This window comes from Hemicordylus capensis, chromosome 6 (assembly GCF_027244095.1).
Source record: "Hemicordylus capensis ecotype Gifberg chromosome 6, rHemCap1.1.pri, whole genome shotgun sequence".
Taxonomy (NCBI): domain Eukaryota; kingdom Metazoa; phylum Chordata; class Lepidosauria; order Squamata; family Cordylidae; genus Hemicordylus; species Hemicordylus capensis.
The window spans coordinates 54,651,028-54,679,025 of NC_069662.1; the positions used below are offsets into that span (position 1 = coordinate 54,651,028).

At 43.4% G+C, this 27,998-nt stretch overlaps 2 protein-coding genes and 1 long non-coding RNA gene across 3 annotated transcripts in view; 1 reads left to right on the forward strand and 2 right to left on the reverse strand.

The window, feature by feature from the left end:
* The window catches only part of MAP3K3 (mitogen-activated protein kinase kinase kinase 3), an 85,444-nt gene extending 72,228 nt beyond the window's left edge, over positions 1–13,216 (reverse strand). The window contains exon 1 of the mRNA XM_053266300.1: positions 12,876–13,216. Coding sequence (XP_053122275.1) covers positions 12,876–12,879 — 4 coding nt within the window. The 5' untranslated portion in view covers positions 12,880–13,216. The remainder of the gene's footprint in view (positions 1–12,875) is intronic.
* Positions 13,135–15,707, forward strand: LOC128332062 (uncharacterized). Its single transcript, XR_008310540.1, has 2 exons — positions 13,135–13,555; positions 15,211–15,707. It is a non-coding gene; the product is annotated as an uncharacterized LOC128332062 (long non-coding RNA).
* A 1,495-nt stretch (positions 15,708–17,202) lies between these two features.
* On the reverse strand, positions 17,203–26,580 carry DCAF7 (DDB1 and CUL4 associated factor 7). Its single transcript, XM_053266301.1, has 7 exons — positions 26,280–26,580; positions 25,116–25,274; positions 24,573–24,684; positions 23,308–23,426; positions 22,629–22,838; positions 21,040–21,157; positions 17,203–19,788 (listed from the first exon to the last, which is right to left on the reverse strand). The coding sequence occupies exons 1-7, from the start codon at positions 26,415–26,417 to the stop codon at positions 19,616–19,618; spliced, it is 1,029 nt and encodes a 342-aa protein (XP_053122276.1). The 5' UTR covers positions 26,418–26,580; the 3' UTR covers positions 17,203–19,615.
* Positions 26,581–27,998: the final 1,418 nt, after the last annotated feature.

Sequence of the window (27,998 nt, forward strand, 5' to 3'; positions counted from 1 at the left end):
GCGGGCTCAGTTCCCCCGCCACCAGCAGGCCCAGTCTCGCGACTGCTCAGCCGTACCCGCCGCCACCTCTGTCCTCCCCGATCCCAGGTTCTCCCTCCCCGTAGTTCCTTCTTGGCCCGCTGCTCCCTCAACATGGCCGCCGTGTCCCTGCAGCCGTATCTTTCTCGGACGTTCTCAGCATGCGCTCCGCGCATGCCCAGAACAGCCAAGAAAGACACGGGCAGGGACACGGGATCACACTTTAGCTCTTTATTATAGAGGATAGGGCAAAAACGCATCAGTAAAACTCAAATCAAGGCAATGGAAATATGGATGGCACCTTGGTGACAGCACAGCGACCATGATGTCACAACAGAAGAAATACAGAGGGGTGCTTAACAGACACAGTGCGAAACTGTTGCAGCATGTAATCTGAAAAACGCCCATGTCTGAGATTCTGCCCCTGCGACTCAAGGGCTATCAAAACAGTGCATGTGTTATTATATTGTAGCTTTTACAGGGACTGCTGCAGTGTGTATATTACTCCATATTTATCAAATCTTCCAGGCTATTCTGATGGTTTTTATATATGCCATCTTTTATCTGACCTTGATGACAAGATTTCTTATTTTTTATGGTATTCGACCATGATGACAAGATTTCCTAATTGCTAGCAGAATTCATAAGACCATTTTATGTAGTGGAATGGTCAAATACTACTATCTACTGAAGACCGTTGTTATAATCTGAGTTGAATTTTTTCTTTCCCTTTTTAATGTCTTTATGAATTTTATTTATCTGTATTTTTCTGGTCAGTGACTGAAAATAAACTACTACTCTCTACATGTCATCATTATGAGGGAATGGCATTATCTCCCTAAATGCCTGCCTACAGAATGGATGAGGGATAATAAAGTAACAGGCTGAGTGAGGGATGAAGCTGAATCCAAGCAAGACAGAGGTGCTCATTGTGGGAGGCCGTTAATCTGAAGGATGGAACAGAATCTATTGTTCTGGATGGGGTTACACTCCCCCAGAAAGAATAGGTATGTAGTCTGGGAGAGCTCCTGTATCCTGGTCCCATCCTGGTGCCTCAGGTTGAGACTATGGCCAGTAGCGCTTTTCCCCAGCTACAGCAGATACGACTGCTCCACCTATTCCTTGAAGATAATGACCTCAGAACAGTGGCGCATCAGTTGGTAACCTCCAGGCTAAACTACTGCAGTGCATTCTAATATCTACAAAATGTAAGCTATGTTGAAATGGGGTGAACAGTCACGGTATCTGAATGGGATGGAACTTTTTTAGGTGAAGCAGTGAAGTCCATTTATATAAATCTTTTTTTAAAAAAAAATCATAATACTAGCTTAGCCCATGTAGAGCATCTGCGCGCGCTAGTACTTGATTGTTCCTCTCACCTCAGAGTTCTCTCCACCCTCACCTGAGCTGCGCTCCTGCTCCTCCATCCCATTGCTTCCATCCCCCCCATTCCCCTCTTGGTTGCTCCTCCATCCCCCTCATACCTCATGGTCATGGCTACAGCATTGCTGGCACCGAATGGCCAAGCTGCAGCCCACTAACCCCAGAGACCTCCCCACCCTCACTCAAGCCCCGCTCCTGCTCCTCCGCAATAGTTGATCAGCCCCTTCCTTGCCACTGCTGCCATGGCCACTTGGTTCCCCTCAGGCTGCTGACAGGCTCAGGCCTGTCCCTCACCTTTCCTTCTTTCTCTCTGCCTCTCCGCTCGCTCTTCCTCTCTGTCTTTCTTCCCCTCCCTTCTCTTTCTCTCTCCCCCTTCCTGAGTTAACAGATCTTGTTCATCTTGTTTCTTCATCTAATTCGCAGAGTGGCAGCCTCCTCCTGAAGGGTCTCTTTCCTCCCTCACAACCCCTCTCTTTGCAGACCCATGCATGGTGGTGTAGTGCACATAGGGTGCCAACCACCCCAAATGAGAGTGGATTCAATGTTTGTCATTGAATCCACTCTCATTTCCTACCAGAAAATCTATTCTCAGAGGGACACCTCAGGAACAACAAAACCCCATGCCCCATGGGCTTGTCGTTATGGGGGTGGTTGGCACCCTATGTGTACTACACCTCACCCCGCTCTGGGCTACCTTGGTGCCCTGCAAGTGGAGTGATGGGGCTGCTGAAATCCCCATTATTCCCTATAGGAAAAAGCTTAAAGATGCGTAAACTTCAAAAATCATTTTAAAATCACCCCTTTGCCCAATTTCTTTGAAATTTGGGTGGTAACTTCTACCCATTGGGCACTACCACCCAACCCACTTTGGCCACAAAATGGAGATCTAAATCGCCAAATTTTTCAGGTCTGAATCTGGGGTGATTTGTTTTGTACCCGAATCTGGACAACATGGGCGATTTGTTTTGTCTACAAATCACCCAAATCGGCCAGATTCGGGTACAAATTGTTTTGAACCCAAATCGTTTCGCACATCCCTACAGATTGGTAGAGAATTACATTAGCTAAGCTAAGTGAAAATGCAAGGCTGGAGGATGGAAGACAGAGGTCCTGTGCATATGTAACAGGAAACCATGGCTTCCTATTATGTGCATGAACCTCTGCCAGCCACAGGCTCATTCACTCCCCCATCCCTGCTCTTTCATTAGCAAGTACAGGGGAGGAAAAAATGTTTCTTTTTCGTTTCAAACAGAGTTCTACATTACATACAAACTCTGATATACTTGATAAACTACAATTAAGGAGAGCAAACCTGTATCAAACCAAGATTTTAAGAAGAATTTTGCTCCACAAAGTGAACAGAACCTATGATATTAGTAGTATCAATTGCTAAAACTGTCAAGCAGTAGATGTAGGTTCCATGAAAATGTGGTGGGAATGTTCTGCTGCTCATGAAGTTTGGAAAAATGTTATGTATCAAGTAATAAAATACACACTGTAATTTGGTTCATTTGTGATAGTGTAAAGCTTTCTAAAGGACAAAGCTAAGCACACAATGTTTATTGAAAATCTGCTGGTAGCTGCAAAGATTATAAATGTTAAACAATGGAAATCTAAAGAGTTGCTTCGTATGTTAGAGTAGTTTATGAGAGCTCTGAAGATAGCTGAAATAGATTGACTGGTTTAAAACAATTTTGAGAGAGTTGAACCTGAGAAGATCATTGTTTGTTGTTTATCTACTAAAACTACTGTACTGTATTTATTCCCATCTAGAAGCACATCTCTTTTTTTTCTGGTCATTTATTTGTGTATTAGCAGTTACGTTTAAAATATTTTGTCTAAAAAAATGTTTTGTCTAAAAAATAAAAATCAAGTAACTTCAAATCATTACCTCCATATGACAGATAGGAGTGGCATCTGAGAAATAGGTTGCCTAAGGCAAACTAGTTCTGCACAATTTCACCACAGAAATAAGATCCGAATAGTTTCTGCTGTGAAATGTTCACTTACTACACTGTATCAGTTCACACAATTCAGAATAAGTTCACTAGGCTACAATTAGGTTACCAACTACAGTTTCAAGTATATGAATCCTTTAACCATACCCAAGTTCTCATAGATTAAATATTTCGATTGCTTGATTCACAGCACATTCATTAATTAGTTCTTAACAAGGAACTACGATAGATATCATCAAAAGGCTTGGAAGCCATATCCTTATATAGAACACACACAAGCTTAAATGAGTAAGCATCCAAAATGTTGATATGGCAGACTTCCCTGAGCACTTAATACAGCTTCCCAGAAATAGCGCTTAAATTTAAATGTGATTGACTGCACTAAGTTAAGACAAATGGGGATGGCATGAAAACTGCAGAATGAAGGTGCAAGTTAAATGAAGAACTTTGTTGCAGTGGTGTTTATAGCCACAATTCTCACTTTTGGCATCCCAATTCCATATTTCAAGGTGAACAATTTCAGCAATCCAAAACAACTCCCAGCCCTCAATACTGTGACTTTTACTTCAGTAATATTTCACAGTAGCATAACCAGGTTGAAAGAGGCCTGGGTGCAAACTCCGGAGAACCCCGCCTTCCCTTCCCTTGCCCCTTATCCCCCCCCCCCCACACACACACCACTTGGCTCACTGTTCACCGCCCGTTGCTCACCACTTTTTCTCCAGCTTGCTCACAGGGTTCTTCTCACTCCCTTCACTCACTGCTTCTTCCCCCTCACCCACAGGTGGTTTTTGTTTGTTTTGTCCGATTCCCGCTGCAGCACAGAGTTGGGGGTGAGCACTGTGGTGTCTGCCAACACGGAATTGGGGTAAGAGCAGTAGAGGAGGGTGAGCAATACAGGGGGCAGGGGAGGCAGCAAGGGTGGCCCTTAATGTGCTGAGAAAAAGAGGCTGTCCTTACGATCAGCCAAAACTGGGCTGAGGGTCTTGGCTTATCATAAGAACTGCCGGGATTGCACCAGATCCCAGCAGCGCTTCAGAGACAAACCCACTAATGCAGCCAGCCTATTAAAAGGGGTTAAGGGAGAGAACACTCCTTTAGCCCCATTTTATTCAATCATCTGCCAGCACCGGCTCCCACCCAGCACCGGGGGATACCCAGAATGCACCATGCACTTGCATGGCGCATTACGGGATTTCCAGGGGCCAGGACAACACGTCCTGGCTGCCAACTCTCTGTGCTGCTAGAGGAGGCAGCTGAATGTGCCTAGACACAGAAAACCAGTAGTCTGCAGGGGAGGTATGCTCTTCAGTTGTGAGAAAGGGCTCAAAGTTTGTGAATCCACAAAGATGCTCTGTACGTTAGCACAACTCTTATTCAAAACATGGTTAGATCCTAAGCTAAACCCTAATAAGAGAGAAAGGCAACCCAATGAACAAGTAACTCGGACAAGAAGGATATATTTTGACTATTTGCTCAGCAGAAAGAGTCAACAACAAACGTCCTTGTGTGAAAAGGTATGTAAACCCTTCACAATAACTGGTGGCACCTCCTTGAGTAGAAATAACTGCAGCTACACATTTCCTATAACTGGTGATCAGTCTCTCACATCAGCTTGGAGGAATCTGGGCCCATTCTTCCATACAAAACTGTTTCAGCTCAGTGACATTTGAGGGCTTCCTTGAATGTCACCTTAAGTGGCACAGCAGTGAAATGCTTGACTAACAAGCAGAAGGTTGCCGATTCGAATCCCCACTGGTACTATATCAGGCAGCAGCGATATAGGAAGATGCTGAAAGGCATCATCTCATACTGCACGGTAGGAGACAATGGTCAACCCCTCCCATATTCTACCAAAGAAAACCACAGGGCTCTGTGGCTGCCAGGAGTCAAAACTGACTTGACAGCACACTTTACCTTTACCTTTTGAATAAACAGCTTGCTTCAGGTCTTGCACAACATTTCAGAAAGGTTTAGGTTGGGACTCTGACTTGGCCATTCCAAAACATGAATTCTCGTTCTTCAGCCATTCTGTGGTAGACTTACTTGAAGGTTTAGGGTCATTGTCTTGCTGCATGACTCACTTTTGCCTCAGCTTCAGCTCATGGACAGATGACTTGACATTGACCTCTAATTCTCTGATATGCAGTTGAATTCATGGTTTCATCAATGGTGGCAAGCTGTCCAGGTCCTTATGCAGCAAAACAGCCCCAATCCATGATGCTTGACAATCGGGATGGGGCTCTTACTCTGGAAGGCAGTGTTTGGTTTTCACCAAACAAAATGTTTGTAATTCTGTTCAAAAAATTCAATTTTTTAACTTATCTGTCCAGAGAGGATTATTCCAGGAGCAGAGGTGTACCTAGGTAATTTTGGAGCCTGGATGTGAAGGCCTTTGGAGCCCCCCCACACACCAGCATCATCCCCTACCTACACACACACACACACACAATGACACACACAGTATTTTTAACACATGGGTTCTTGAGGGCACAAACAGATACTGAACTCACAAGAATATGACTATAAAACAAGTATATTTATGCAAATATGCACCAGAAGACATTAGGTTCAGTGTTATATATAAATATAGACCTAAAAGATTTGGACATGAGAATATTGAACAGGTGTTGTTGCGAATGGAATCCACCTTCATTTATAGACTTAACACGATCATACCTCTTGGGCTCAATTCTCTATGCAACATGTCTGTTTTTTTGTAGGTATTATTTTTTGCCATGTGGACCATATCATCTAGTGGGTTTGCACCCTGTTCAAGGTCAGCTTTTACATCCAGCTTTATTTAAAGTAACTTACCCTATATCAATTATAAATGCACAGAGTTTCTAGAGTCCAAATAATTATTGAATATGGCTTGAAGTGGGCCATGTATTTACAGTATTTCACGCAATCATGTATATGGTGCTTATGTAAGCCATACTGACATAGTAACAAGAACTGTCATGACATTTTCCATGTCGATGTCAGCTGGGAGTTACCCTTGAGATTTAAAGTTCCTCGTCATACATTTTCTGAATACATTGCTGTTAGCTTGTATATTTTAGAACAGGTGTTTGAGCTCATTCATTAAGAGAATTTAGATATGCAAGCACGGGAATATGGGATTGTTCCTTATCTTGAGGTCTGTTTATGCATTTTTAAGGGCAGCATGTACGACTGAGGATGAGGTTCTCGTTGGGATGAACATTTAAGCACAGTATGGCATGTGATGGTTTGAATTACTGGAAGCAGTGCTCAAATGTGTTGAAGTATAGAGTTGCTGTGTTAATGCAATTGCTTTGTCATGATTCTGTGGAGTATGTGAAGCCCATACAGCTGATGCAAAAATACTTAAACTTGCACCCTTTAAGAATTGATGATAGCAGTTTCACCTGGCCATGCAGCACTTTCATTTGCGTTAGCCCATATATCTTTAGGATCTGGGGGTTTGGAGATCAGAACTATAGGAGGGAATGCTGCCTCCATGAAGATTTGTTGGTTGGGCTCATTCAGAAGGAATAACCAGGTTTGAATTATTTTGTGTCTGTTGGGGTGGATTGTGTCTTAATATGGCTTAATATGGCTATTCATCTAAGGGATCAGTCTGAAGGATCAGTAAATGTATACTTTATTCCCACAGAATACTGGAGAACATAGGAGGGAATGCTGCCTCCATGATGATTTATATGTATACTAGTGGTTTTGCAGCCCATTGGTTAACGGGCGCTAGTGGAGCTCTGCGCTCCAGACGTTCGCCGCCATTCCCTCTCCCGCCACCCCCCCCCCGGCGCCCGGGGCTCCGGCCGGGCCCGCCACTCACCGCCGCCCGCGGCTCCGGCCGGGCCCGCCACCTACCGCCGCCAGCGGCTCCGGCTGGGCCCGCCACCCACCGCGGCTCCGACCTGGCCCACCGCTGCCTGGGCCCACCGCCGCATTGTTTTGTCTGCCGCCTCGTCCGGCGGCCATCCTGGGTGGCCAGAAGCAGCCGCCCCGAAGAAGCCGGGTAAGCGGCGGCACGGCCAGGCCTCGGCCATGGCTCTGCCACCTCCTCGGCCGCGCCGCCTCCATTCACAAGGACCCATTAACCACAATATTGGATTCCTCTGAAGAAGGAAGGTTTCTGAAATGGGCTTAATAAAATCCTGGGTCAGCCTATTAGGAGAGCTGGTCTTGTGGTAGCAAGCATGACTTGTCCCCATAGCTAAGCAGGGTCTGCCCTGGTTGCATATGGATGGGAGACTTGATGTGTGAGCACTGCAAGATATTCCCCTCAGGGGATGAAGCCGCTCTGGGAAGGGCAGAAGGTTTCAAGTTATCTCCCTGGCTTCTCCAAGATAGGGCTGAGAGAGATTCCTGCCTGCAACCTTGGAGAAGCTGCTGCCAGTCTGTGAAGACAATACTAAGCTAGATAGACCAATGGTCTGACTCAGTATATGGCAGTTTCCTATGTTCCTAGGATCTTGTTTGCAGCTCTAAGACATATGTTCCCGTACATGAATAGTTTTCAACATAACTTGCAATTGCTTTCTGGAACTGTTAAGAGTATGCCACTGCTCAACTGAGGACTGGAATCAGAATAGACTACTGCTTAACTGAGGATTGGAATTACCAATAAGCTATTGTTCAATTGAGGATTGGAATTACAATAAGTTTTGTTCTGGAGGACTTGCTCTCTGTAATTCAAAGGTTTACTTTTGCAAATAGAGGCAACAGTATTTTTACATGTATGCTCCTTACAGGATTTGTTTCTTTGCAATTTTGAGGTTTATTTATGCACATTGTAAACATTGTTGCAGTACATGTCAGTTTGCTTACAGAATTTGTCATTGTTTTTTATGTTTCCATGTTGCCATATACAACCATTTATCAATTTTGTTGATCAGGTCTCTATAAGCTGGTTCACTTAGATTGTTACATGTTACTGTGTTTGTCACATTTTACATGGGTTTCAATACAGCAACTTCACTCTGCAGACAGATGGAATGTGTACTTTTGTTACTGGGTACAACTTCATTTTGCAGCTTTACAATAATTCTTTTTTTGGATTACCAGTAGTGTGAATGTTATTTTTGGCTTTTTGGTTCGTTGTGCGTGCACCCCGTTTGTTTTTCCACACTATGCATGACAATCGGGATGGGGCTCTTACTCTGGAAGGCAGTGTTTGGTTTTCACCAAACAAAATATTTATAATTCTGTTCAAAATTCAATTTTTTTAATGCATTATTCCAGAAGCAGAGGTGCACCTAGGTAATTTTGGAGCCTGGACCTGAAGGCCTTTGGAGCTGCTCCCCCCCCCCCAAGTTCAGCATCATCCCCTACCTACCTACACACACACACACACACACACACACACACACACACACAATGACACATGCAGTATTTTTAACACATGGGTTCTTGAGGGCACAAACAGATACTGAACTCACAAGAATATGAATATAAAACAGGTATATTTAAGCAAATATGCACTAGCAAAAACATTTCAACACAACATATTCCCATCCTACATATTTCTCCCACCCCCACCCCCACCCCCGACACAGGTCACAATCACACTCGGCTGCACACACAGTGAGGGCCAGCAGTGACCACACCACCCAAGATAGACTAAAGGATTTGGGGGCCCACAGGGGGTGTGGAGGCCCTGGACTTTGGACCCGAAGTCCAGGGGTAAGAGCACCACTGTCCAAAATGTCCAGGATGACCTTGTGGATCATCCAAAAGGCTTTTGGAATAATGTTCTCTGGACAGATGGGTTATGAGTGAGCCAAGTTAGCCCTCAAACAGAGTTAAGCTGTTACAAATAAGTTCTATCTTGAGAGCCTAGGTTTAGAAGAATGTTCTTGCTGGCATGTTTCAATGCTCTTCTGTCAGTGATTCTGGAGGGCAGGTTTAAGAAGGTGGATCAGTTATGCCCATGTAGAACAGTCAGATCAATAGCCCATGTTTTATTATACTATATTTTAAAATAGAGATTCTCGGATTTCCCCTATAGTCCCCTTATTAAGAAATCTCCCAGTCCGTTCAGAGGACTTTTGTGTTTGTTTTCTTCTCTCTGACTAAGATTCTGATGTTTCATATAAGGTAGCATATTGAAGTCCAGGACCCCAAGGGTAGAATTCTCTGAAGCGCTCCCTATCCCATGCACAGTGCCAATGAGACATGCAGAACTGAAGGCTCTCAATGCCTGGATGAAAAGGTGGTGCAGGGAGGAGGGGTTTAGATTTTGTATGCACTGGGATACATTTTGGGGCAAGTGGAATCTGAACAAAAAGTACAGGATCCACTTGAACCAAGAGGGAACCAGATTGCTGACACTTAAAATTAAAGAGGATACAGAGCAGCTTTTAAAATTACACCTGGGTGATTACCAACAGGAACTGGGTGGTATCTGGTTCGGCAAGCAAAATCCACTAAGGTGTGAAGGTGAAAATGTTTCAGATAAATGAGTAGGGGACAGAGTAGAACCAGGAGCAGAGCAGAAAGAATCACATCACAGCTGGTCAAAAAGGTCAAGTGATGGTAAGGGAGATAGCACACGCCAACACCAGGTAAGAGACTCTGTGTATAGCTGTTTATATACCGATGCCAGAAGCCTCCAAGTCAAAATGAGCGAGCTGGCGTGCTTGGTTGCTAATGAAAACAGATATAGTGGGCATAATGGAAAGCTGGTAGCAGTATCAAGGCAGTTTGTATGCACGTACATTCAGAATGGGGCCTTCCGATTCAACCTGAGCAGGATCTAAAATCAACTAAGCAGACATAAAAAAACAAAGGAAGTACATCCATGTTGGTTCTTGCTGGACCCTTCTTTCAATGCCGTTGGCCATGGCATTTATCTGGGCCATCTAACTGGCCATCTTCCTCTGCTCTGTTTTGTGCTGGCTTCAGTTCTTCTTAGAGGATCATACCTAGAAGGCAGTGTGGGAAGTCTACTTTTCAACTCTGCGGCAACCAAGATTAAACCCTAGAAAGCCCCATAAATTGTCAGACATGCTATTTAACATCTACAAGAAACTTATTGAGAGAAGCCAGCTGGAGATTTCGGCTATGCTGTCACCATTATGTTGATGACACCCAGCCCTGTCTCTCTTTTCTATCCGATTCTGGGAAAGCAGTGGAGACTCTGAAACAGTGTTCCCTGTAACATGGATTCCCAGATGTTGTTGACTACAACTCCCTGCATTCCCAGCTGCAATGGCCTTTGTCTGGGGGTTATGGGAGTTGCAGTCAACAACATCTGTGAGTCTCTGTTACAGGGAACACAGCTCTGAACTGTTATCTAGTAGTAGTAAGTTTATTGCGGTCACAGACCAGATTAACAAACAATAACAATTAATAGCATTAATAAGAAAATTCAGGAAATTTCAAAGTTTGTGAAATCACTAACTGTTCAAATTACTAATACAGTCTTTACGGAACTTTGATGCCACGAAACAGAACTTTGCTACATTATCTGAAATTACAGGTTTAAAATTGGTCAGCATAATTTACAAATAAAATTGGTCTGTGTGACCAGGATAAATGGCTAAAATAGGAGCAATAAATTTGGTGTGAGTGTCCTTATAAAACTGGCAATAAAAAAAACAACATGGGTGATAAACTCTATATCCCCTGAGCCGCAGGTGCAACAGTACTGATCATAAGGAAGTTGTTTGAATTTACCATCAGGTACTGCTGAAGTGAACTGGTATCTAGTATATGATGGACTGGATGTAGGCTAAAAAGCTGAAGCATAATCCAGAGGTATATTTGAGCAGTAGAAAAAGTAATCTGGGACTAGGGGTACAGCCAGTTTTGGATGGAGTTGCACTCCCCATGAAGGATCAGCTCTGTAGTTTAGGAGCACTCTTGGACCTGGCCAACAGGGTAAGGTGACAACTCTGGCCAGAAGTGTTTTTTGCATAGCTTCAGCTAGTGTGACAGCTACATCCTTTCTGAAAGCAGATCTGGCTACTGTTTCACATGTCTTTGTAATATCTTGGTTGTTCCATTGCAAGGTGTTCTATGTGGGACTACCTCTGAAAATTGTTCAGAAACTGATGCAAAATGCTGCAGTTAAAAACCACTATAAGGAACACAAAACATGGATCATATGTTTAGTTGTCATATGAGTCTATCTACCAGCAGAGCTCATCAATGGAAGTCCTGTTCCATGTCCCACAACCACCAGAGATCTTTTAAAAACCCTTGTTTGTGGTTGATGGGAACCTGTGAAAGGGCCTTTTTGGTGAAGCTGTCCAGGTTGTGCAACTCCCTCCCACAATATACTTCCTTGTCCCCAAGTTACAGGTGCTCTATTTAATTAAGACGGTTTTGTTTCCTCAATCCTTTAGGCTGGAGTCATTTTTCCTTTGGTTAGGGTTCTGACATTCTGTGATTGCCAATTTGCTTTTTTGCTGCTCTGTTTTATTTATACTGATATTTTAAAATTGACTATTTACTGTGATGTCTGTAATGCTGTATGTCGGTTTGGATACCTTAGGGTAGAAAACTGGCTAAAAATACAAATAAATATAATTTCAATGGATTGAACTCTGCTGCAAACTTGCATTTTTTAATTGTCCAATAATGCATACAGTCAACCAAGGGATAAAACCGGTTGAAGTTTTCAGAACAGTGTAAAAATAACCTTTCCCACTACACACATAGCAGTAATTCCATATATCCAGGATTTTTCTCAAGGGAAGTATTGAGGTTTCCTTATCTACAAGCTATTCCCATTTACTATAATGAAAGTAAGTATATCACAGACAACAAGAGAGCCAGGACTGGTCTGACAGAAGCTACAGATATGTTTCAAGTATCCAACCAATTACAGACCTTAAGCCTACAGGGACATCCTCAACCCCTAACCAAGGCCCTACAGACACAACTAGTAACTAATTTTGGCCACAGACTGTCTCCCCTATCCCTACAGGAATCTGACACAGTTAAGGAGCAGATCCTGGAGATCAACAGCAGAGAAAACACTATCATGTCCTGACTGAACTTCCCTGAAGTATATGAATTAGCTGCCAGTACACCAGTTCTGAGCAAGGTGGACCACGCTGACTCAATATGGAAGTTTAGATGTCTTCAGCAGTCCCCTCCAGAAACAGCTGAGCTGCACGTGATGTAGCCCCTGCAACCGAGGACACTAATGCAGACAACACCGTACCCCCGCCATGATCTCCCTCAGAAAAGCCAAGCCTACAAGCATCACTGTTATTGTACCCAAACCCTATGACTTCCTCCCATGTTGCCATTCAGAAGTCAGGGATGACCTCCTCATCAAGAAAACGCCTGCACGCACATATGCATACGCACGCACACACACACACACACGCCACCTCACCCTCACCCCAGGCATGTTCCCTATTAAAGCCAACCAACCCCCACCCGAGACCCCCGGTCCGCGCGTGGCTTCCTTCCTCTTTTCCCCTCATGACGTCAACACGTAGGTCTCTCGCAGCATTGACCTGGCGCCCCCCCCCCCTTCCCTCAGAAGACAGCGCCCCGCTTCCCCGGCCTTACCCATCACGGCGACGGGAGAGGGGGGGATGAGGCGCCCTCCTCCTCCACCACCACTCGGCCGGCCCCCTCTCTTCTGTCGCTCCCTTTCCTTCCTTCCTTCGTTCCTCACAGCAACCTCCTCCGTCGCCGCCTCATTCCAAAGCTTTGGCCCCAGGCACCTGCTTCAGCCTTGCAGCCGGCTCCTTCCTAGGACCCTGAACGGGCAGCGGAGGTTCCTCCCGCGTTCGCTTTTCGTCGCTCCGGCCTTCGGTCGGCGGCGACGCAAATTCTCTTAAGCGCGGAGAACCCTAAACGAGCCTCTTACGTCTACGCATGCGCACTACCTCTATAAAATCCAAACCTCTTCCCCCGCAGCAAGACAGTGAGAAAGCGCGCGTGCGCACTCGCGGCGCAGGAACCGCTACCCAACAACTGTCACCTCCCAATTACCGTAGAAGAGGCGGTGCGAGCCGCCCATCAGCGCAGATGTTTCACTCGCCCGGCCCCACGTGGCTACTCGGCTTCAAGTCTCAAGAGTAAAACTGTATTTTAGACAGTCACACCGAACCTGTATTGTTAAGGTTAGGTGTAAAGACTGCATCCCACTATTATCAATCTTGAGCAGTCTATTAGGCATAAAAATCCAAACCATCCTTCCGGTCGAAGAATTCAATGTCGGACTCGTGCAGAAATTCCATCAGGTGCAGCATTCCTCCCCTCCTCCCCAATTGCTTGCTAGAAACGCGGTCTCCTTGTTTACTGCAGCATAGTCTCCTCTCAGTGTTTATTTACTACTGGTGGCATTCTGTCTGGCTTTTTTAGACTATGAGTCCCTTTAAGGATAGGAAACTATCTTCCAGGGAATCACTAGAATCAGGGGCCATCCTATGAAACTGATTGCCAAGAAATTTAGGACCAACCAAAAAAAAGTACTTTTTCACACAATGCATAATCAACTTATGGAATTATCTGCTACAAGATGTGGTGACAGCTAATAACCTGGATGGCTTTAAGAGGAGTTTGGATAAATTCATGGAGGACAGGCGTATCAACGGCTACTAGTCTGAGGGCTATAGGCCACCTCCAGCATCAGAGGCAAGATGCCTCTGAATACCAGCTGCAGGAGTGCAAAAGGACAAATGGCATGCCCTCAGCTCTTGCCTGTGGGCTTCCCAGTGGCACCTGATGGGCCACTGTGTGAGTTAGGACACTGAACTAAATGGGCCTTGAGCTATGTAAAAAAAATTTTTGTTATGGTGGAAAAACAGTAAATCTTCTGGACTGATGATGATTGGCTCACCCAAAATGTCATCTACTTCATTTATCAGATTTATATACCACCCAAACTTTCATCTCTGGGCAGATAACAGTTAGATAAAACAATTAAAACACATTTAAAATTTAAATTTAAAATCAACCAGCAAATTAAACCTACAAATTTTAAAAAGCTGGAAAAGTTTGGGTGAAGAAATGGGTTTTCATAAGTTTTTTTTTTTAATTGCCAGAGATGGGGAGGATCGTATCTTAATAGGGAGCACATTCCATAATCTTGGGACAGCAACTGAGAAGGCCCATCTCTGTGTCTATATGTGTCCAGACAGAATGGCAATAGTTACAGCCTCTACAAACACCTGTTTCAGGTGCCCCGATTAATTTCTATACAACACACTACTGCATCACCGTCATCCACTGATAACAGAATGTCCAATAGCATGTCGTAGATCTACTTCCTCACAGCATCTACTTGTGATCTACAGTAACCTGCACTAGTTTTAGAGCCCTGTCAGCCCCAAAGAGGTCTAGTTTAACAGCCAATTGCTTACATTTCAGGCAACAGTGAGTTTTGGGCAGTATAGAAATGTGTTAATAAAATAAAGTGAAAACAGCCACTGGGAGAATTGCAGGGAGCTGGACCAAGTCTTTCATTCCTTCCAAGTATTTGAGGAATGAATGTCTTCCAAATCTAAATATATTAATAGCATGTCTGCAAATGCAAATTATTCAATAGCCATTAGTTTATTTCGGCAGTTGATCTTGAATAGAATAATTACATCTTTTGCTTAAATTCATGAACAAAGCAAATTGAGGTGATATATTTGACTGAAAGTAGAATACTGAACAGCAAAGGAAGCAGCCACCTACTGGTTAGAGCTAAGAGGGCACATGACTCTTAAACATTTTCACATTCACTCACAACCACCCTGCATTATTATTTGAAGGGAATGGAAGATGTCTGTCTATGCTGAGGCAACCAGGCACCACTTGGTTCCATATTGGCAGACAAAGAAATGCAATAGCAAACACAAAGCCAGGAAGAAATGCAATATTCCAATTCTCTCACTCTCTCTCAATCCAGGCTAAGAATGACAGAGTTACAGCCATCCATTTCTTCATCATTCCTCCATTGAGATGGAGGGCCACAAGAGTGTTTGCACTGCCATCAGCCTGAATCAAGGGGAAAGAGAGGTTCATTAGCAGAATAAGTTGAAGCTACTGTATTTGTTAAATTTCTGCCTGAATATTTACTATAATAGGTGGCATTTTGAGGAAGCACTTCATCTCAAAGCAGTGGAAACAGCAGAATAGGATGTTCCCTGTGTTCTCCCCCTCCACACACAGAGCAATAAGAGGTTTGCTGGGATGAAGAACGAGAGTGCATTCTCAAGCGACTGCTAAAGCAATACCTGTTGAATTTCTGCCAGGACACATCCATCCCCAGCCTAATATCAAGTTGAAAGACCAAGGCAAAGTACAAGTGCACGGAGCTTAATTTGTAAAGCCAGCATAATGTTAGAGATGACAAAGTCTTTACTACTACATGATGCTTTTTAAATACACAAGTGAGAATTGAAAGCATTTTAACTCTAATTTTAAACTGAAGGGTTTTTAAAAACACATTTTAATTGTGAAGTCCTAGGTCTGTCCACATCTGAAAATACTCGTGAGTTCATTTTCTTACAGCAAAGTGTCCACCCTTAACACAAATACAGACCAGTTATTTATAAAGTGCAAGTCTTCATTAACCAGTTTTCACACCAAACCCTTTTCAACTGCTACCAAAAGTTTATACAAGTAATCCAGTCCAGTCCATCTAACACAGGATAGGATTTAACCTGGTGCATGTTGTGTGTTTTTTTAATTTTGGTCCAATCATGCTATACAGATCTCCCTTTCTAACCTCCACAAACTATTTGCAATTAGTTTTCCTTGTGTTTCTTTCTACTTCCATGATCCAATTTGTGAGAGTACACTTCTAAACCCAGACAAAAGGACTTCAACTAGGAAGTCACACTACCCATTATTTTCAGTCTGTTTCTCCTGCCTGTGGGTAGGAGGTCTGTGCAATCTCCTGCCTGCCTGCCTATACATTGAGTTATTCCAAGTCCCTCCCCAGAGTGCCCCCACCATCTGAGATTGGGTGGATGGTCAATCAAAAGGGCTATTATTTTTTTTATGGTGGCATCCTGGTTATGGAATTGTCTCCTGAGAGCTTCACCTTGCAGTGACCTTACCCTATTTCCCATACCAGTTAAGATTCCTTTTTCTTCCCAAACCTCTACATGTTCATTTAAAAACCATTTATATTCTGCCTTTCCCAAATGTGTTTAACAAAACAAATTTAGACAAAATGATATATCATAAGTTAAGAGGCAACTAGAATAAAACCCAATCTAGTAAAACAAAAACCCAAATTATCTCCAACTAACTAACTAGGCATGACTCTCCCCAAAAGGCAGAATATATTTACAATGCATTATTTTAGTCTGTTTATAAGCCATTTTAATTATTTTTGTTTACTTTTTTACTTATATTGTTGTAAGCTAGAAACTAGATTTTTCTGTATAAATAATTGACAACTCAAGCTGCCCATAGGCGCCCTTTTAAGGGTCAAAAGGCAAGGTGTAGCTATCTTAATCAGTCAGCTGTTCTAAGACAGGTATAGAAAATGCAAGTCCTGCAACAGGAAAAGGTTTGGTTGTTTGCAAGTATTTCCCCCCTCTTTCAAAACAATAACTTCTGTCCCATATATTGCACTATATTTGAAGCAGTATGCTATCTGATATTTAAGGAAGACATGAGAAATTATGTTTCGTGAAAGCAGGAGTACACTCCGGTTGCAATCCTAAACACATTTCTACTTGCTTCTGAGCAGACATGTTTAGGATTGCGCTGTAAGGCTGCAATTCTGTCCACTTAACAGGACTGTAAGTCCTACTGAGCAGACTAGGACGTCTAAGTAAATAAAAAAAGAGGCTGTTCACACTTTCTTTCAGCAAGAGAAAGGGCATGCATGACTTATTAAGCCTATTCCACCCCCAACTGTCTTTTTTCTGAAAACACTGAACAATTTAGAAATGTTCAATTTTATTAAAATGTAAGAAAAGGCAGAACACAAAGGGAATGAAACCAGCTAAAGTCTACACAGGAAGCAAGTTCAACATTTTAAAAATTCCAGCATTCTACTTCAACCTTTTTAAAAAACCTTTAAACTTTTTACAGAGTTTCAATACAATTTCAGAAATTAGGTGTTCAAAACCAAGATAGAGTCAATTTCATTATAATTTCTCCATAAAAATAAAAAGGGAATATTGCAACAAGTTAACCACTGTATGTCACATAAAAGGTAAGATTAAATCTAGTGCATTAACAACTTTGCAAAACAATATTGAATAAGAAAATATATGCAACATCCTAGACCAAAAAACAGAATGCAAGTCACTATTGCTTATTTGAAAGAACAAGGAGTCTGGAACTTTTATACAGCCATGCTACGAAGTTCACACTTTTAGGAAATCGTCACAACAGAGGGAGTACACAACATAAGCCAACATCTTACAGTTTACTATTGGTTAGTAAAAAAGTTTCAGTTCAGATTAATATCCTGTACACGGACATCTTTGTTCCTTTTGAGATACCACAAACTCGTATTTATCACTTGATCAAAAACCCAACACTTTCTAACATTGCTTTGCAAGTGCATTCTAGGCATGTAAGTCTTTGCCCCTTCGCTGTGTACATCCTTGGTTTACCACATGCCTCTGGCACAAGTGCCTCAGATCAACTCTGTTCAACCTATACAAACAAGGTGAACTGGAACATTTTGAGTGAATCTACCTTTTTTATTTCTGTGGGACTATAACTTCTTTTCCTACTAGAAGTGTTAGCAAGGGGTGAGAGAGAGATGGACAATTCATTTTCTTTCACACTTAGTTTAACTTCAGCAAGAGTACTGTTTAGACATTTAGCAGTTACCAAGTTTTCGCAACACTGACTAAGTACTATAAAATAAGTATGTGATAGGTTTGCTACTTTTCCTTTCATCTCATGATGTACAACACTGATGGTGGGGCAAGAAAGGGTCTTTTTGCCACACCTCCCTCATCTTAGTGCTTCATGAGCTCTAGAAGAGAAATGGTCTGATATGCAACCATTTTTTGCCTTCTCTCTGATCTTTGGGGAAGCCAGCATGACCATCCTATGAGAACTTCAGAGAGGTACATAGACACAAATACATTCATGTTTAATGTTGCAAAAAGGTACCACAACAAACAACTGGCATTACTGAAGCCTCAGTGTGCATTGAAACAGCAGTATGAGGCATCTCAGTAAGAGAAAAGTGAGTATTTTATAGTGAATTATGTGTGTCTGGTCATATATGAATGTTCTAAGAAAAACAGTGCCATCATAGTGTATACAAGTGTCAACATTTAAACTAAGCATTTTTCATATACTATAGGGAAAGAATTTTGCATTATGCTGGATACATCTCTTTGCCAAAATAAAGAGCCCTGGGATAAAAGACAGTCTTAGAAGGGTGAAAGCAAAACTTGTCTTGGGAAAGGATTACTGTCTCTTATGGGTCAGTAGTATTATCTGTGGCTTGGCTTCCTACTTTTAGCGAGGAACGTAATGGGGTGGGACACACACACAAACTAGAGTTCATTTCTCTGCTTAGAGGCTAGATAGGCATCTACATATCCACACCATTACACGCTGCTTTTATTTGGAGGACTCTGCATGGGGGGAAATGAGGAAAGGAAATGAAACCAGGAAATAGTTTATTTCCCAATGACCAGGTTACCATGGCATACTAAATTAAAGCTTGCTCTGTGTGTGGGGTTGAGGGGGCGGTAAGGAGAGTGTAACATCATCTTAATGACATTACTGGTGTACTAGATTTGGAGAAGATAGGGAGAAAAGAGGAGCCAGCTCAGTTGTTAGATCTTTTGTGTTCCTGCAAGAGCTGCTATAACACTCAATTTCTTGTATATAGTTTTGACAGTACTAGATCTTTAATTACAGAAGAAGCCCTTACAAGGTTCATCACTAGTATCAATAAAAATAAGACGAGGACATAGGGGAAGAGAACAGAGGAAGAAGTAGAAAATAGTTCTTTACTGAAAGTTAGCTTGGTATCCAATCACTAGAATTTTGAACAATATTCAGGCATTTAACAGCATCATCAGAATGATTTCTTTCAAGGTGTTAATAGCCAGTCAGTGTCATAACATGTGGCTGTCATATATACATTGCTTCAGTTGAAAGAATTATTAAGAACCTAAAAGGCTCAGTACACTTCTGAAACTTTTAAATCAGGGAGTGGGGGAGAGAAGAGGAAAAATATTAGTAACAAACCAACAATTCCAGTTGCAAGCCTTCCTAGAACAAGTGGCACCATTTAGATGGAGTTTTGTTTTTAACTTTATAAGTGAGGAGAAAGACTGCCATCCTGCTCCATCTCTCCTGCAGCACAGCCATTTTTACACTCTTAGTATTTCCAGACAGTTGTTGTAACAGATTGCTATCCAGTCCGGCTGAGTTGATGCCCACTGTACATTGTTGATTTCTCCTTCTGCTGTATAAGCCAAGATTGGGTCCTCAATAGCACGAGGCATTTGCTGGATATCCCAAATGAGAGCTTGATGGTCATCCGCTGCAAAAGGTGAAAAGCAGAACAAGAGTTAAGAGAAACCAGCTATAGCCACAGCAATCCATGTATTCAGAAGTAAACCAGGTGTTTAAGTAGTATGTAGCAAAATGTTCAAAGAGTGCAGTTTGACTTGCTCCCATTATTGCCTTTTCATCCATGTTATGTGATGGGTACTCTCTGCATATTTTTTAAAATCCCTGTAATGAACAGCAAAAATTTATTTACTTATGACCAATAGCTTTCCTTATAGAGAAGTTCATAAATCTAGCAACTTGCCATTTTGTCTGATACAGAATTATACTGTTTGTTGATTACATTAAGGACTTGAAGAGTCATAGGAATTATTCCTCCTATGAAGCTATAGGTAAAAAGTAGTTTTAATATGAAGACACAGTAAACACCATAGGAAGTATAGCCTGGATTGCCAGGAAACAGGATTACAGCCACTTCTTATTCTTAGAATGATGGACAAATTCAGAGAGGTCAGGCCTATCAATAGCTGCTAGTCTGGATGGCTATAGGCTTCCTTCAGGTTTAGAGGTGGGATGCCTCTAAATATCAGGAGAGCAACAGCAGGAGATGGGGCATGCCTTCAGCTCCTGATTGTGGACTTCCCATAGGCTACAGTGGAAAACAGGAAGGATGTTGGATGAGATAGGCCTTGGGCCCGATAAAACAGGGCTCCTCTCATATTAGGGGTGTAGTCTCCTCCGCTTTGTGATAAACTGAATGTTTCCATAATACCTCAGTTAAAGCAACTATAAGAAAACAGATTTTAATTGTGATGTGCACATTTTAAGAGGGCTTGGGCTGCAATCTGTGCTCACTTAATTGGGAACAAAAGTAAATTGCAATCATTTCAGGACTGGGGTATACATGAATTCTGCAGTGCAGCAATACAATTCTGTTTAATGATCTGGGTAATGATCTCTCCAGTTCAGGAAGGCACAATTCTATGTAGGCATGTGCCCGAAACATTTCAGAGACCATTATAAAGATGGGTGCTCGCTACTTCTGGCCACTTCCAGCCAATGGGGGAAACGGGGCGGCAGGGAGGAACACTGCCACCCCAAGGGGCTTAAAAATAACAGAGTGCCGGCGGGGGAAATGCAGCGGGAGGGGTGAGTACACCCTCCCCCGCCCTTAAAGTACTATCCCCACCGGCGCCGAAGATATTCGTGCACATCCCTATAAACATATAACAACTCCATGGCATAAGATTTCAAAAGTGAAAGGTGAACCATCCATGCTTACCTGCTGTGCAGATATGACAAGAGGAGTGGGGAGCCCAAGCAATGCCATTTACACATGCTCTGTGATTATTCAACCTGGCAACAGGTGTACAAGGGACTCTAACATCTAGAATCACCACCTTAGAAGGGAAAAGTGCAGGGAAAAATACAAGAAGAGCAACTTTGAGGACAGAAGCTCAAGTTTTATGACTGCTATATTACCTTGCCTAGTCTCTAGCATTCAAACAGCACCCCTAACTTGTGAAGCATGTATACCCTTTCCATTATTATTATTATTATTTACATTTTATATCCCGCTCTTCCTCCAAGGAGCCCAGAGCGGTGTACTACATACTTGAGTTTCTCTTTCACAACAACCCTGTGAAGTAGGTTAGGCTGAGAGAGAAGTGACTGGCCCAGAGTCACCCAGCTAGTTTCATGGCTAAATGGGGATTTGAACTCGGGTCTCCCCGGTCCTAGTCCAGCACTCTATATATATTCTAACAGCAAAAGCAAGAACATGACTGTATTTCCTGATCAGCCAAATGTTAAGTAGTTCAGGTGACAAGTGAAAACATACAATATGCTGTACTTTTTCATAAGTACAGTTCCAGTATTTGAACACATTCAGTACTTGGGGTTTTGGTGTTTGTCTTTTTTAAGATGGAAAAACACAAAAGCCATTTATTCAATGCAGCCTTTTTTTGGCGGCAGCAGCAGACAACGATGACAACCTGCTTGGAAAGTTATAGGATGCAGTTTGGGCTGAACAGCTCTGCAAAATCAGTTGGACTGGTCAGGCCACCCCACAACTGAATTAATCCTGGAGTGGCCTCGGTCAGACCAGCTTACTCAGACATGCCACCACATGGTTCATCCCTTATCTCAGGCCTAACTTGGCCACAGTAGTTGCTAGTGTCCCAACATAACCATTATAGCCAACTTGACAAACTATGTGCCCAACTGCTTTGCTCCGCACTGTAAGCTATGTACAGATGAGACAACTATCCCTGAAGGAAGCAGCCTAAATGCATGGTCTTTTATAGGCATGTGCCCGAAACGTTTCGGAGGCCATTGTAAAGGGGCAGTATTCGGCGTTTCGGCATGGCAGGGGTAGTACTTTAAGGGTGGGGGAGGGTGTATTCACCCACCCACCCACCCCCACATTTCCCCTGCCGGTGCTCTGTAAACTTTAAGCCCCTCAGGGCGGCAGCATTCCTCCTTGCTGCCCCGTTCCCCCCGTCGGCCAGAAGTGGTGGAAGTTGCGTACGCCCGTTGTGCGTGTGCACGCATGCACTCGCAACTTCCAGCCACTTCCGGCCAACGGGGGGAACGGGAGGAATGCTACCGCCCCAAGGGGCTTAAAGTTTACAGAGAACTGGTGGGGGAAATGCGGCGGGGGGGGTGAGTACACCCTCCCCCACCCTTAAAGTACTACCCCCACCAGTGCCGAAGACCATTCATGCACATCCCTAGTCTTTTGTCCACAGGCAGAAAACTGGGCCATCAAGGCCAGGAGTCCCAGATACATATGGGTACCTAGCAGTAGTGTGAATATTCTCCAACAAATGGCACCAAGATGAACCAAACCCCCTCAAATACCATTCTTACCTCCATGCCATCCATTGCCATTGTTGCAAGATAATTAGGGTCCTGCTTATTCCAGCAAAGGCGGAGCAATGGGTGGTGCTGAGGATCTTCATAGATAATAGTGCTGTGCTCCAGGTGCCGCAGGTCAAACATCCTCACTGAACCATCAGCACCAACAGAAGCGAACATGTCTCTCCCACCTCCTGCACGGCTGAATGCAATATCGTATACCTGGTCACATTCCAAAAGCAGAAAGTAATATTAGAACATAATGGTATTTCCTGCGATTACCAAGATTAAGAAATGACTGACACTTCAGTTCTCTCTCTCTACCTGACAGATTTTATCATGCAAACTCATAAGTACTGCAGGCACATATCTGACAAGACCCTCACATTAAACTGAAATAGTACAACACTGTTCACAAAGCACTCACAGGCACAGCCACCTCTATTTCTGTGACTGGAACTTTCCTAGGAGGAGTCTCATGAGGACTTCTCTTTTGCAACATGCCTTGCTTTGTTGTATCCAATCCCCACAACCAGCAGGTAAGGGAGAGAGAAACTCAGTTCTGGAATGTTAACAGTACTCTCACATCTGCTTATTGGGTAGATCACCATACCCATTTCATAGGTTTTACTAATTGCGCAAGATCAAGATAACCCAATGGAGAAGAAAAAATTAAAAAATGCACCATCACCTCTTTGTCATGGGCAATCAGCTGAGTCTTGACATGGCCCGACACCAGATTCACTCTTCCCAAGACCTGACCTGTCTCCAAACCCCAGATTGTGCAAGTTGTGTCAATACTAGAAGTGCCTGCAAAAAAAAAAAAAAAAAAAAACCCCACGGGGTGGGGGGGCACACAAACATATAGAGTTCTACTTAGATGGAATATATACAATACCAGATTTATACCATTCGATCTCAAAAGGGCAGATTGTACCCTATGGCTTTTCATTTTCATATATGTGTTTAATAACTAATACATTCTGACAGGTAGATTCTTCAAATTACTTTTTAGAAGTCACTGAAAGAAATAGCTTTAAATCACATTCAAATTTTTAATTTAAAAATAAGTATGTGCCCATACTGTCAGAGGTACCAATCAACCACTTAAAGCCATGGAACTAGGGTTAGTTACTTGACCAGTCTAAAAATATTTAAGCTGACCACTCAAATAAAAGTCAAATAATATTGATTTCTTAGCACGAATACTTATGTAAAATACAAACAACTTATGAATCAATGATGTTGAATGCTAATAATTGTAAGCAATTGCACAGTGTACCAAATGAAACCATGATGCAATTAAGATAGCTTGCCATCTAAACAAGACCATCTTAATTTTATGGAGTATCTGAACACAGTTAGATCGCTTAGCAATCGATATTTGACTGCTGTTAACCAGCACCCCAACCATAGCAGAAGCTGATTTGACAATGGATAAAATGAATTGCTTTAACACTCCCAGGTGTTCAATTTATTTTTTGTATTTAACTAGAAAGTATGGGGAAAGATGGTGGTCATTAAATGCAGAAGCTAGCCAACACAGGCACAGCCTCAACTGAACTTTTATTTTGTAGACATAATACGAGAAATGCCAGCCTGACAATTCTGAATATTTGCACAAAGGTTTTAGGACAACACTCACGGCAATCACTGGTCAATTCAGCATATGTTAAAACTTTCCCTTGTATCTGTAGATACTCAAGAAATTTTCATGGCTGCGTAAGTACTTGAATCTCAAGTGGCCAAAACAAACTGTTCCAAATATAAATGAAAATCCTTACACTAGGAGATAATTCTATTACTATAGAAGTCTTTATTTTCAAGATCCACAGTGAGATATCCTTCCAAGTAACAGAGCCACGAAGTAGCAACTTTATTATAACAATTCTAAGTGGTAGTGTTTTCCATTTGGACTATATTCCCCTTCCCATTCAAATTAAGTGTTTGTCTTACCCAGTAGATAAGGATCCACTTCATTCCAATCAAAAGATGTCAATGGAGCACAAAAGTCAGAATTCTTATTGTTGTTTAGCAAACACTCTAACCTGGTCTCTGTTTCACCCACCTGCAGAAGAAGTGTAAAAGTATGTTGGTCACCACACCAGATTTGCTTGCCCACTTAACTGTGCATACCAAAAGGCAGTTCTCTGTCTTGCCTTTAAAAACTTTTTATTCCTTCATAGTGTTCCACTGTATCAAGGTACTTGTATACAGATATGAGACAACACAGTTTTTCACTGTGATTTACAGAGATTCCCACAACATATTAGAAACACTTATTTTAATTGAAGCACCCATAAATCAAATTAGATCTGAGCAAGACCCGCCTCTTCGTTGCAACATTTAACCCAGAAATGAAGCACCCTTACCCTTTTGTTCTAAATTGCCCCATCTGCCACTCATAGCTTTAAATCAGCCTACCTCAACAGTGCCACAACCCACTGTTGATTTGGATCCCCAAAACATAGAAAAATACCTTTTGTGTAGTTAACTTACTCTCCAAACACGCAGGTAGTCACCACTGGTTGCTAAGAGGTCCGGATAAACCCCTTTGGTGTCTGGGATCCACATAAGCTTGGTAGTGGGATATGGGTGATCAAAAGTGTTCCTGCAAATGAATTCAGAGCTTTCCTCATCTAGCCCAACAAGCTGAACCTATAAGAAGAAGAAGTTACTCCAGTTTATATATGTGCACACATTCAGAGTTTTAAAATTCAGGTCAAGGGGGCTATCAGCTTAACTACAGTATTAAGGAAAGAGAGCGAGGGCCAGTTTCAAAATACTATTTCAGTGCCTTTGAGGCCTCTCACACTGACCCACCACTTCTAGAAGTCTGTACTTTACTCTTAACAAATAAGGCAACTTACAACCTGAATGTAACAGACACCCCCATCATTGCTCTTTTGAGATCTCCTAAGCAGCCTAGACCCCTCCCAAGCTTAGCCAAGTGATCAGAGGATCCTATCGTCAATCATGTACGCTGAATCACTCCCATACTTTTATCTTTCCCTCCACTCTTCTAGGTTTGTTTTTAATGGTTCGCCTGCGCCTCCTCTTCTTCAGACAGTACAAACACCTTCCGAAAGTTGTGCATTAGTCGCCGTTGCGGTTTCCACATAGGCCTCCAGTAGACCTACAGAGTAACTTGTTACACCCAACTCCTGCTCCCAGTGAGATGCAAACAGCCGAGCACCTGGAAGCCTTGCAACGTCTGCACGAAAAGAGGAAAGTGCGCAGGTGCTGCTCTTCCCATCACCTTTCCCCATCCACGCCAAGGAAAAGCTTCAGCCCTTCCACGGCCACTGCCCGCCACACAGCAGTTAAGAGGTTCGAGCTCGCTCTCTCAGTCCATGGAGGAAGCTGACGAGCCACCCCGAAGTACCAACCTTACCACCCAGGGAGAGGCAACTTCCAGGCGCCGCGGAGCCTCTTCGCTCACCCCAAGCCCCAGCTGACGCTCACCGTGGTGAGCCAGGCCGCCAGAGAAGGGGGCTCCCTTCGGATTAACTGAGCGGAGGAGGAGCACAAAGCTTCGCGCAGCGCCTCGGACGGTCTGCCGGAGGGAGCAGAGCCGCCGTCACCGGCCGCCTCCTCTTCCTCCTCCCCACCGCGGCGCTAACGCCTCCTTCCCGCCCACTGACCTGCTGCCGGGAAGCCCACCTTGTTATTGTACTCTTCCACGAAGCTCCCCAACGCGAGCCTGAAGCGCTTGTCAGGCCTGACGCTCCAGTTCATGGCGTAGACGGTCCATGGCGCCTCGTACTTGTAGATCTCCTTGCGCTTGCCGTGCAGCGACATGGCGGGCGAGCTCGGACCCAGGGCCCCACACGGCCTCCCTCGCCGCCTCCCGTAACAGCGACCCCGACAGTCGTTCCTCACCTCGCACGACGACTATGGAGAAACCCCGCCCCTTCATCCACCCTATTCAAACACTGGCCACTCATTGGCTTCTCCAGACGCCGTTCTACCGACTCTGCGCTTCTCGTTGGTTCTGGGCAGCTCTTGCTCACTCAGCAACCCGGGGGGGGGTTCATATTGGCTGCCGTGAAGACGTCCATTAGTGGGAAAAGCCGTCGCTCTTCAGTTAAAGCCCGCCCCACAGAAAAATGTTTAGCGTATAGAAGCCTGACTTACTGGCCCTATAAAGGTAAATCATGAAATCATAGAGATACAAGAAAAATACTAGAGTCACTCACCGATTTTCTGTAGATAAGACTTACTGGTTAACAACATATACGTTTCCCCGGCTGCCCATAGAAAAAAATGGAGGAATCCGGGATTTTAGCGATCTGTGATTGGGTACCGGCGTGTTATCTCGCTCCGCACGAAAAAATAGCTCGTACCAAAAACATTAACACTCTTTCAGGTCTTATTATTTCTTGTTAAAACATTGTTTTGTTTTTAAGCATTTTTTTTAACTGCCCCGCCAATACGGCCATTATTTCGATGTTGCTGGTTGGGTGTGGGCTGTGGCTGAGAGAGCTTAGTTAACAACAGCCCTGCAAAGCAGCCCAATGTTATGCCTGTATTGTGAGGGCGGAACTGAGAGAGAGAGAGAAGAGTATGACACTACCTGTCGGGCAGAGAGAGCACTGAAGTGTCAATCATGATCGGAGGCAATACCATTATGTTCTATTATTACTTTCTGTTTTTGGCGTGTATGTGTTAGCTCGGTGTATGATATTATCCAGCATCTCTGCACTTTTGTTTAAGAAAATACTGATGTTCTTCCTACATCAATACGGGGTATGGGTGTGTGTGTGGGGGGGTGCAAACTGATAGCAGCAGTGGCAAAGGGCAGGGCTTATTAATTAATCATTCCCTCCAGGCCATTTTGCCCCCAGTCAAAATTCCCCTTCTCCACTGCTTTTCTCCCAGTGGGAGAAAAATAAAGCTACTCTCATCAATGGGGCAATTTTTATTTTATTTTTATTTTTTTAAGTCCACAGGGAAATGCTTATTCCCACCCGGATTGCTGAAATCAGCTTTGCAGCCCTGCTGCATACATTTCCCATCAAACAAATGTGTTTAGTGTGAATGAGCCTCTGTGGTTGTTAACTAGTCTTTTAAAAGGCTGCTGAAAGTTGGCCACTCTTTACCTATAGGGCTAACATGTTTTCGGCTTGAAAAATGCAGTCACTATTCCCAACACCTGTATGCACATTAGCTAGCTGAATAGTGGGGATAGAGTGAGGGATGGATTGGCTGTGCAGGATGCCAGGCAGCAGTGGCAGGAGATTTTACCAATTCACAAAGGCATACTCTGCCTTCCTCCCCACCACCAATAATAGATCTACATCATCTTGTCTAGTTTGACCCAAAGGACCCTGTGAATTCTAGTTTGGCTTATTTATCCCTTGTTATTATTTTGCTGAGGTG

Bases quoted from the DNA above. Each gene is read 5' to 3' on its own strand.
- DCAF7 (XM_053266301.1), bottom strand. From the start codon at position 26,417: ATGTCGCTGCACGGCAAGCGCAAGGAGATCTACAAGTACGAGGCGCCA. The intron at 25,275-26,279 runs GTGGGCTTCCCG...TTCTTCTTATAG, and splicing joins TGGAAGAGTACAATAACAAG to GTTCAGCTTGTTGGGCTAGA. The intron at 23,427-24,572 runs GTAAGACAAACA...TTTTTTTTGCAG, and splicing joins AGTGGATCCTTATCTACTGG to GCACTTCTAGTATTGACACA.